This window comes from Pteronotus mesoamericanus, unplaced genomic scaffold (genome assembly GCF_021234165.1).
Source record: "Pteronotus mesoamericanus isolate MK-2021 breed Mesoamerican mustached bat unplaced genomic scaffold, CSHL_Meso_final scaffold_54, whole genome shotgun sequence".
In the NCBI taxonomy this organism is placed as follows: domain Eukaryota; kingdom Metazoa; phylum Chordata; class Mammalia; order Chiroptera; family Mormoopidae; genus Pteronotus; species Pteronotus mesoamericanus.
The window spans coordinates 30,513,806-30,525,145 of NW_026555321.1; the positions used below are offsets into that span (position 1 = coordinate 30,513,806).

An 11,340-nucleotide genomic window follows, 5' to 3' on the forward strand; every position below is an offset into this window, starting at 1 on the left:
GATGTATACTCTTATTCTGGGGAAGCACATCATGTAGTCATTTTCTGAGAAAGGGTGCATAAGAGGCAAATTTGGAGACCATGTATGTCTCAACATATCTTTAGTCTACCCTCCCACATAATTGAGACTTAGGCAAGGGATAAATTTTCATTTAGAACTTTGACATCATTGCTCCAACTATCTTCTTATTTCCAGGATTGCTGTCAAAATCCAAAGATATTCTGAGTATTAATCCTTTGTGTATGTCCTTTCTGGAGGCTTGTTAGGCCTTCATTTTCCTGTAGGACTCTGATGTGCTTTGATCACAGTCTGTTTTTATCTGTTATGTTACCCATTGCTCTTTCAATTTAGGTACTTGGAATATAAGAAAATTTGTATTTATTCTTTTTTATTTTCTTCCCATCTGTTTTCTTTCTTTTCCTTCTGGAACTCCTTTTATTCAAATATTGGACCTCCTAAACTAGTCCTTTGGTTTTTTTTTTCTTTTCTCTCCTGTGTTTGATCTCTTTATCCTTTCGTCTTGCTTTCTGGGAGATTTTCTAAACTTTAGCTTCCAATCCTTCTATTGACTTTTTAAATTTCTATTACACTTTTCATTTCTAGGAGCTCTTTCATTTTCTTTCTTTCTTTCTTTCTTTCTTTTTTTTTTTTTTTGTTCTCTGAATAATCCTTTTTAAAAAATCTTAAAACCTTCTGTTCTTGATTTATAGGCTTAAGCATTTGAACATATCTTTTACTATTGCCTAATTGCCCTCCCAAGTAGTTATATCAATGCCACTAGTAGTAAATGAGAGTTCTTGTTTCTCTCCATTCTTTCCAGTGCTTGGTATTGTCAAATCATGGACTTTTCTAGTTACATATTTCTTATGTAACCATATACTGAAAATCTCTCACGTGCTAGCCATGCAGTATTCAAGGTAAACACAGAACCCTATCCTGTCTTCAAGAAGTTCATAGTCTAGAAAGGGAGACAGACATGTAAATAGAAATTTGCAGTCATACTGCATAAATAGGGCATAAATGATTCAGAGGTAACACAGAGATGGGAGTGACCTTTCAACCTGATTCTGATCCCTGGGTTGAGATTGCCAAGGGGGCTGGCATGGTCACGCCTCTTAACGTTTCACCCCAGCTGCCTGGATACACAGCTGTGTGTTTGGCCCCTAGGACACTGTGTGGTCCCTCCTGAATCTTTGGAAAGATTCAGCCAGAGTCAAGAAAGATTTAGTAGCACATGTGCCAAATCTGAAGATATTTCTCCACTCAAGAGTAGATAGCTTTGCATTTCTAATTAAGATATTATATAATCTGTGTTTCTGCTGGTTTATCCCAGCAAGGCTGAAGATGAGGTACTTTTGTTTGCTTGGGTGGTTTGGGCTATTAATCTGTGTTTTGCATGATTTAAATTCCCTTTCTATAATATACCTCCTTGGGTGAGGCTGAATGGTTTGGGCAGTTTTGTTTATTTTCTTTTTCTTTCCTTTTTTTTTTTAAGCTTCATGTGCTTATATAAGGAATTACTACCTTTACTGATGATTTTGTTGTTGTTGTGAGAATAGTAGTAGAATGGAGTTTTTAAAAATTCCTTTTTTGTAGAAATACATCCTAAAATACTTACAGATGAAATGACAGGGCATCTGATATTTGCTTCAAAATAAAACATGGTGGAGGGAAGTGGATAAAGAGTAGATGACACAAGGTTGGTCAAGACTTGATACAGTGTTGAAGCTGGGTGAAGATACGTGGGAACATTATACTATTTTTTTTATAAATTTACATTTTTCTCTAATAAAAGCTTTTTAAAAATCAATCATCATCATCTCTTGACTTCAAGCTAAGAACCTTTGGTCCTCTCTCCACTCATTCTTTCCAGTGACCAGCAGAGGGCAGTGACTAACACCTCACAGAACACAACCCAGATTTCCTTGTGGCGGTGGGGTGCATGCCCATAGTGGGTTCCCCTGAGTGCTTAATGCCTGTTTCCCTTTTCCTTCTAAAGCTACGTCATTGGACTGAGGAAGTCCAGAGTATTAGAATGTCTGTAACCTGCACTGAGGTTGCAGAAACTGTAGAAAGTGATTGAACATCCCTTCAGATTCTATAGGTTTACTTACCTTACGCTCTGTCTTGTCTGGTTGCTGAAGGCGGTGGCCTGATGAAGGCAGCACAGGCCATGGGCAGGGGTTTGTGAGCCCCAGAGAGTGGGGTTCGAATTCCAACTTAACCACTTTGACTTAGGCAAGTTACCTAATTATTCTCAGCTTTAATTTCATGGGAATAATTAAAAATCATACCTTAAATATATAAAAGTATCTGGTACTGTGCCTAGTTTGTTGTTGTTGTTTTTTAATCATTACCTAAAAGTTTCCTGACCTCTCTTAAAACATGGCTCTTGCACTGGCATATTCAAATAGCATTAGTCCCTTAACCAGGTCTCCCGCTGGAGTGAACTAGCAATGAAAGGAACTGAGTGGCCAATCTGTCTGTTTCTTTTCCCTCTAATTTCACAGCAAGCTCCCAGAACCTCCATCCCCCTGCACTTTGTTCTTTAGAGGTCTTCTTGTTGCAGTTGTAGTTGCTGTTGCTCTGCCATGCATTTGCCAGGGCGGTCTCCCCTGAATCCCCAGAGTTCTGCCTCTGTTCAGTATTTCAGGCAGCTGATGAATCATCTGCAGAATGAGAAAACCCAGTGTATTTGGTTGAGATGTTATTCCGTTGTAGCCGTTATCACTCTGCTTCTTTTCAACCTCTTACTCATAGGGGTAAAAAGGAAGGTCCAAAAGCAAATACCTTTTATATTCAATTCAGACAGGTAACTAACTGAAGAGCTAAGATTGGGGTCACAAACCATTGGCCTGAAGTTGTTCATTTCTCGGCACTGTAACCTTGGTATGTTAATTAGCCCCCTGCCTTGAAATTGTGGGGCTACTAATACTCAATTCACAGTGTGTTCTGAGAGTGTCCGGCCTGTTAACCAGTACCAAGTAGGTGTTTTATAAACTTGGCTGAGTCTAGATCTAAATCTCACCTAGAAAAGATGGAAGCCAGGCATCTATCAGCAGCTCAGAGGATTACCCTTTCTCATAAACTGTGTGGGATAACAGGGCAGCGTGTTCTCATGTGGTCTTTTCACACTCTGAGCTCCCTTGAAGTTCCCTGACAATCAGATACACCCAGAGAAGTGAATACAGAAATGCTTCCAAAACCAAATACTATTTTTTTCCCCTTTAGGCTGAGTTTTCATCATTTAAAAACTAATGCTGACTTCTCTTAGACTGTGCTCTTTGGTAGAATAGCATAGTTCTCGTCAAGGTAGCAGATCAGCAGCTGGAGCCAGCCAGCTCAGCAGTAGTGAAAGACTGTTTAGTCTCCCAATGCTTGCCTGCTCCTCCTTTCATAGTAGCGGCAGATGGCATCACATCTCAAACTGATAACAGAAGACCGGCTGAAGCAAGCTGTCATATTCTGAGAACCAGCAGTCTTTTATGTTTCTAATCTGTTTGGGGAGAAATAGAACTGCTTGAGTATTCTGCTGTGGAAACTAGGAGAAAAATGGCGGGGTTGGTGTGGGGGAGCATTTAGTGATTAAACTGAGAAGTAAGCAGGAGCCAGACAAGGGAAGGCCTTAAAAACCATGAAAGGGAAATCAGAGGTTCTTCTGAGGACAGAAGAAAGCCACTGAAGGACTACAGAAAGACCACTATAGCTAGAGAACTAAGAACAGAGTGAAGGGAGATAAAGCTATTGCTTAGGAAACTAGTTCAATATGGTTGCAGCCAGGCAGGTGAGGCATCATGGCAGCCTGAACTCAGGTCACTGCAGTAGAGGCAGAGAAACAAGATGCCGGCAGTAGATAGAAGGCAGATGGCCAGGTCTTAGTGATTGGAGGGATTTGGGAAGTGAAGGAGAGAGAGAAGTCACAAATAACTCCCAGGTTTTAGGCTTGGGAAGCAGATGGTGGTGCCATTTCAGGAGGTGAGGAAGACTGGGAGGGGATAATGAGTTTAATTTTTGAAATCTTGCTTTAATTTTTCCCCACCTGACTTCATGGTCAATCAGAATTAACTCTGGGGACGGATACCTATGTACTTCTCTAGCTTCAAAAAAGTCAGCTGAATTAATAAGACAGGTTTAGTCTTGTTCCTAAAAAGATTCTGGCATGCCTCAGTTGATTCTTACCTGCCCTTTCCTGGAACGCAATAGAATGGATCATTCATTGTTCCCTACTTCTGATTTCTTATAACTAAAACACTTCTTCCATTTTTTGGGGTACCTACATATTTAAATCAGAAGAACACATAATAATATTTAATATTTAATTTTTTTTCTGGTAATGAGCTTATCATTTGAACTTGAAAGCTTTTAAAATAAGTTGTACTTCTATTTCAAAAGAGATATATTTGTAGATATATCTAACTATGGTTGGAAATTAATAAGAAGGATGTTGAGGGCTTACTGATTTTCTCTCCTAAAGATCTGAAATATAGAATTATGGGAAGGTAGAGACCCCCTTATAACCTACTTATATCTCTGCCTCACATGGTTTCCTAAAGAATTTTGCCTGTCATTGGATCCATCAGTTTAAGGTCACGTATGCAATTTATAGCCTTACATTTGTAGTAATTTTGCTGTAGGTCATATAAAACAAGCTGGAAATCAACAAAAGATATATATTGAAGTCAATTTCTCTATCCTTCCAAAACAAAATCCTGACTTTAGATACTAATCAGAATTCCTACTAACTATAGGTAAATAAGCATCTTTCTAAAGAAGATACATTGTTTTCAAATGTTTCATCTTTATCCTTTGGGGAAGGAACAAAGACAATGATGATGGGTCTTGGAGTAAAATTTCTCTCTTAGGAGGCTGTCTTCCCTCAAGACCCTTTCTTAATGCAGGCTTTCTAAATCATCATCCTTTTTTAAAGAAAGGAAGCAGAAACCAAAAGTAAGCTAAACGTAGGCCAAGTAGAATTCTCTGTATTGTAAACTCTCTGAGGGCAGAGGCTGTAACTGTTGTTCCTACCCTGTCCCCAAGCAACTCTTGGTGTCTTATATGTAGGTGCTCAGTAAATACTCATTTGGTGTATTTCAGTGACTGAATAAATGAAAGATTCTAGATCTTCTGGTAGTAGGGAAAATCTCCATCTGTACAGAAAAGTGCACAAATCATAAATTTGGTGAATTTTCACAAAGTGAACACACTCATGTATCTAGTATCCAGATGAAGAAATAGAACAGTACCAACCAGTCCCCCAGAAATCCCTAGTTACAGCCACTACTCCTCCAAGAGTTAACTACTATCTTGACTTCTAATGCCATCCTTTTGGTTTGCCCATTTTTGAACTTTATATAAATATATACTCTCTTATGTCTCCCACTTCTCATAACATCAGTGAGATCCATCATGATGAGCGGAGTAGCAGTAGTTCATTTATTCTCATTGCTTACACACCATTGTGTGACTATACACAATTTATCTACTCTACTGTTGATTGCTTCTTGAGTTGTTTCTGGTTTGGGGCTACGACAAGTAGCGCTGCTGGTTTTGTCCTATCTTTGGGTAAGCATATTTATGTATTTCTGTTAGAGATAAACCAAGGGGCAGAATTAATTGGATCATAAAGTGTGTGAATGTTGAACTGTGTGGTATCTACCAAACAATTGTCCAAATTGCACTCCCACTAGCAGAGTTTCTATTGCAGCACTTCCTTGGCCAAAATTTAATAATATTATGTGTCTTTTTCATTTTGGACACTCTGGTAGTGAGCAGTGGTATTATACTAGAGTTTTAATTTACATTTTCTGACAACTAATAAAGTTAGGCATTTGGTCATATGGTTATTTGGATCTCCTCTTTTGTGAAGTACCTTTTCTTATCTTTTGTTCATTTTTCTGCTGAGTTGTATGCCTTTCCTTACTGACTTCTCTGTGTAAGCTAGATATAGGTCCTTTCTGGAATATATGTAATGCAAAAATCTCCCTCTCTGGGACCTGTCGTTTCACTCCCTTAATGATGTCTCTTGGTGAAAAGAAGTTCTTGATTTTACTTAGTCCAATTTACCCATTTTATCCTTATGGTTAGCAGCTTTTTGTGTCCTATTTATGAAATTTGGCCTCTGCCGGGTTTATGAAGTTTAAGTCCTCCACCTTTGTTGCAATTAGAATATTGAGGCGGAAAGGACCCTTTATTCTGTTGGGTCTTACCCTTTTGCAAATCCTGGCTCCCTATGAAAATCTGGCTAAAACTCTGGACCCTCTGAACAGAAGTGCACATTTGCATCTACACAGCAAACTGCTACATACAGTGTCAGGGAATTCATAGAGTAACATTGAAGCCTGTCCGTGGGCCCCTCGTTAGAGAATCCTTAACTTAGTCCAAGCCAGTCATTGTACAGATGAGGGAATCAAGGCCAGAGAGGGGGAGCTACACTGTAAGTTTGTGGCCCAGTTGGGACTGGAATTTGGGCCTTTTGACTGCTATTCCAGTGCTCTTTGTAACACAGGTCTCTGCTGCAGTCTTTCTGAGAATATCTCTCTGGCAGAGCCATCGAAGGGAGAGACTGTTTTTAATTAAGGGAGGTTTCTATGGACTAGCAGCAAACAACAACAACAAAAAAAGCTACATGGTGTCTCTGATATACCTTATGTATTTACCTTAAATGTTAAGCTCCAAGGAGTCTGTGAGTAATTTTTTGAAGTTGAACTGGGACTTATCATGGTCGATGCATCTTCCTGTAGCTGTGACTCAGTGCCCTGGGGTTGCTGCGTTAACCTTACCGTATACAACTACCTGTATTCTGCTTAGTGTCTTGATTGGCTCTGGTTGGAACTTTTAAAAAGCACCTTACGTAATAACTTTCCAGTCTCAATGCTCAAGTGGGTGAGGTTTACCAGAGTGGTTGCTCCAGGGAGAAAATTAAAAGGGGTGGAGGCAAGGAAAAGAGCTCTGAGTTTCTTGACTAGGCTATGTCAGTTTGCAAGTAGTCAGCCAGTCAGTAAACAAGCCAGGCCAGAGTTTCTAGAAGTATTTGCTAATGATTTTACTGGTACCTTGCCTTTTAACCTGCCGCTGCCTGCAGTAGCCTCTTAAAAGGTCCTAAGTGGAGTAGGCAGCTTACAGGTAAACAGGGCCAGGTATTTTCAAGAGATCCCTCAAACCCCAGTGCTGGGAGTCCCCGGAACTAATCTTGTTAGTTTAGTTCCAGTGGACTCCTCAGCAGCAGTGCTTGCAAAGTGCACTGCTAGGGGTGTGCATTTCATACTTGCAGCACAGACCACGGCTTGTATCTCATGGTAAAAAAAGACTCTGGATCTCTGGGCCACACCCTGAAACACAGACTAAATGATCTCATTCTCAACACAAAAAAAGTCGAGCTCGCAATGCTGTCTGCAAATAGGATCCTATTAGCTCTGACAGACAAATAACGTCCCATTTATTCTGTCCCTTCCATTTTACTTCTTTCCTATAAGTCCCCCGGAGAACTTTTCTAGTTTCATCTGGTACTTGTGATTAAGCAGATAGAGGGTGCTGGAAGGTCAAATATCTGAAAGAGGCGCATCTGTTCTGTCATTTCAAAAGCACTTACCAAGTACCTCCTATGTGCTGGGTACTGTACTAGATGATGGGGAAACAGGGATGAATAGGACAAGGTCCCTGTCCTCAGGGAACTCCCAGGCTAGGCAGAGGGACAGGTTAACAAACAGTGGGGCGAGTGCTGGGCTGTGTGTCAGCACAGGTGGTGTGCATCGAGGAGGACCAGTGTCTGAATTGGCGTGGGGAGTCAAGGAAGACACTTCTACAGAAGGAATCTGAAAGGGGATTTGATGTCTACCCAGCAGAAAGTGATGGAATCGACATTCACTCTGGGCAGACCAGCAGCAAATGCAGTGACACAGAAGCAGTGAGCTGGGGTTGGCTGGGAGGCAGGCAGTGGGAGTTAGAAAGGGCCAAGGATGCCCACTTGCATACAGATCTTGTCTTTGTTCTTCCTTTCTCCTTTTTTTTAAGAGCTACTAAATTCAAAGGCTGCCAATATGTTCGGACCTCAAAAGATTCACTTACCCCAGAAACTCAGGTACCTTGACATCCATATCAATGTTTTAATAAATGCCTAGATCAGAATCTTTTCCCCTCATGATCATCCTGACCTTTAATAACCTTTGGCTCCCAGGGTCTCCTAGACACCTCAGTCAGCCCATCGTTGCTCCGCTCCAAAGACAAGTCTCTGGTCTGGATATCACGGAACCTCTAGCTGAGCATCCACTCAGTAAGCCTCAGTTTTCTCACTGTCTTTTCTTTTCTCTTTTAGGCATGAAGAAATCGTTGCTCTATAGTTCACTAAAACTGCATAAAATGTGGAAAGGATGGCTGAGGAAATCATCCTGATTTTGCTTGCTTTTATACATGTATAGATGAATAAACTGTTCCCTTTTGACAAAACAGTGTCTGTTACTTTCACCCATTGCTTGAATTTGAAGATACCTTGGTTTGCATAATACAGCAGGTCCTCAAATAACATTGTTTCTTTCATAGTCATTTCATTATGATGTTGATGAGGGGGAAAAAAATTGATTTCTAGCCAGATCCACTATCTGTGTGGAGTTTGCACATTCTCCTCATGCCTGTGTGGGTTTTCTCTGGGTACTCTGGTTTCCACCCACATCCCAAAGATGTGCATGTGAGTTCATCAGCAAGTCTAAATTGTCCTAGTCTGAGAGAGAGTGTGTGTGTGTGTATGCACGCGCGCGCGCCCCCTGCATTGGAAGGGTATCCTGTCCAGGGTGTTTTAACCTCGTACCCAGAGCTGCCAGGACAAGCTCCTGCCACTTGCCACCATGAACTGGAATGAGTGGCTTGAAAGTAATTCTCTTGCTTGTTTTTATTTATCTTTCTAAAACATGTGTATAGCTCACTCTTATTTCAGTGCCTAATATTAGAAGAGTTTTTGGTCTTTATGTAGAAGTGTGGTGATGATTTTATGACCAGAAATATGCCATAGGAACTTAACTCTTGTTTTTCAGTTAGCTTCGTGTAAAATTGATTTTGTGATACATTGTTTTGCTTAAAGGGTTGCAGTTTCCAAGAACCTTTTGACAATGTTAAGTGAGGACTTACTATACTTGATCTCTTAAATGTATGTTTTAGATATTTATGCAGGGGAGAACCAAATACCTTTAGGGACTTAGCATGAGAAGAGAAGAAGCCTCTTCGCATACAAAACCACCCAGGTCCTGCTTTTCTGGGAGCTTTAGCTAGGGTCTGCATTTTTTGGCAGGCAAATGTCTGAAACTTGAGAAAATTGTGTGTATGCTTATGGACACACAGCCCTGGGAGAAACAGGTTGGGGGAGTTTGGCTCTCTCCTCCTATTCTCCATCCCTGTCCACTTGGTTTTTTTTTTTTTTTTCCCCAGTGAGAGCTCTCAAGTGTCACATCAATATTTTCCTGTATTTAGGCTTCTGTTTCTCTTAGTTCTCCATGAAGATGTGTGGCAGTGACTTTTGGAGAAGAACCTGTAGCAGATCCTTTGCAAAGCCTTCACTATTGTAACAGTGAGGAATGTCTGGGTAACAGGAAACCCATTGCTAAGTGTCTTGAACAACAAAAGACTCATTAGCTCAAAGAACTGAAAAGTTAGAGGTGTGGTGGGCTTCACAGTTGGTTTGATTCAGCAGGTTAATAGAATCATCCAGGACTCAGTCTCTCCATCCCTCCTCTCTCTGCCCTTTGCCATGTTAGCATCATACCAAGGCCAGCTTCCCTCTTAGTTCTGAGACTGCTGGCAACAATTTCAAGGTCTATAAGCTTCCCCATCCGCATTTAGGTAAACAGAGAGGGTTCCTTTAAGAAGCCCTCTTAGAAAAACAAGGAAACTTTCCAGCAGTCCCCACCAAGCCTCTGTTTGGTGTCATGGGCCCTAATTGGGTTACCTGTCCATCCCCAAGCCAGTAACTGGCCAAAGGATGAAACCAGGTTGAGGAGTGGAGGCCTGAGGCACTTGCCCTACCCAAGAGTCAGCCTCCCCTCAAGCCCACGGGCTGCAGAGAAGGAGTGGACGCCGGACGGAAACTGAGGGGAGAGCTGCTGGAAGGGAACTCTCTTGTCCAGCTCAATCATCACGTCAGTGTCTTCAGTCCAACCTCAGGTTTTGTCTTTCTTTTCTTCAAATTGTCTCTTCACCTCTCACTGTTTCCATTGTGCAGTGCTCTAGTGCAGACCCTTAGGTTCTTTTGTAAATTTGGACAATTTTTTTTATGTGTTTTCTACCTTTGGGTTCAACTGATTTGAACCCAAATGAGAAGTATCATGGTATAGTGAACGGAGCACAGGCTGAGGGTATGACCAGACCGTGCTGGATCTCTGCTCCACTGCTGACCAGCTGTGTGACTTTGGGCAAGCTACTTAGCCCCTGAACAGTTTCACTGTGAAAGGGGGATAATGTTACAAATCTCTTCAGCTTTTGTGAAGATCCTGTGAGCAGAGGGACCTATGTACTAGAACACTGCCTAACAGCATTCGGTAAATGATTATCACTGTTATTATTTTGTACTATTTTTTTGCTCTTACTTTCTTCTCTAATCCCTTATGTTCCTTTGTGTCTGGCTCTTCCTCAAGAAGCTAAAGTAATTCCCCACTACTTACAGGATAAAACAAGAATTTCTCATTACCAATAGTCAGTTCAGACTGCTATAATGGGGATATCATCCACTGGGCTTATAAGCAACAGAAATTTATTTCTGACAGTTCGGGAGCCTGGGAGTCTGTGATTCAGGTGCTAGCCTGGTTGGGTGCTGATCAGAGCCCTCTTCTGGTTTGCAGAGGGCTGTTCTCTCATATCCTCACATAGTGGGGAGGGCAGAGCCCAAGCAAGCCATCGTGTCTCTTAAGGGCACTAATCCCATTCACAAGGGCTCCACCGTCATGATGTAATTACCTCCCAAAGGCCCCATGTCTGAATACCATCACATTAGAGGGTTAGAATGTCAACATATGAATTTGGCGGGGACATAAACATTCATAACAAGTCTACTCAGGATCTGTTAACTGATTTTATTTTACTTTATCTTCTGTCCCCAGTGTCTGATAGAGCTTTTTATGTCCTCAACTACTTTCCAAAATAGATATTCACTAGAGCACAGAACATTAGTGTCATTTTCCAGCTGGGACTACCTGAGGCTCCAGGAGAAGAGTGACTGCCTAGTGTTATACTATTTGTGAATAACAGAGCTGAGACTTGACCAGGCCTGCAAGCTCCTGTTTAGTGCCTTTTCCACATGAATACTTGATGTATTCCCTAGATGTATTCTTTCTCCTTGATTCATTTAGAAATATAGATATC

At 41.2% G+C, this 11,340-nt stretch overlaps 1 protein-coding gene across 2 annotated transcripts in view; it reads left to right on the forward strand.

Moving 5' to 3' along the window:
• Positions 1-8,442, forward strand: part of TAMM41 (TAM41 mitochondrial translocator assembly and maintenance homolog) — a 50,812-nt gene extending 42,370 nt beyond the window's left edge. For both annotated transcript variants that reach the window (XM_054595115.1, XM_054595116.1), the window contains one exon: positions 8,312-8,442. In XM_054595115.1, the coding sequence (XP_054451090.1) occupies positions 8,312-8,388 (77 nt within the window). In that variant the 3' untranslated portion in view covers positions 8,389-8,442. The remainder of the gene's footprint in view (positions 1-8,311) is intronic.
• Positions 8,443-11,340: the final 2,898 nt, after the last annotated feature.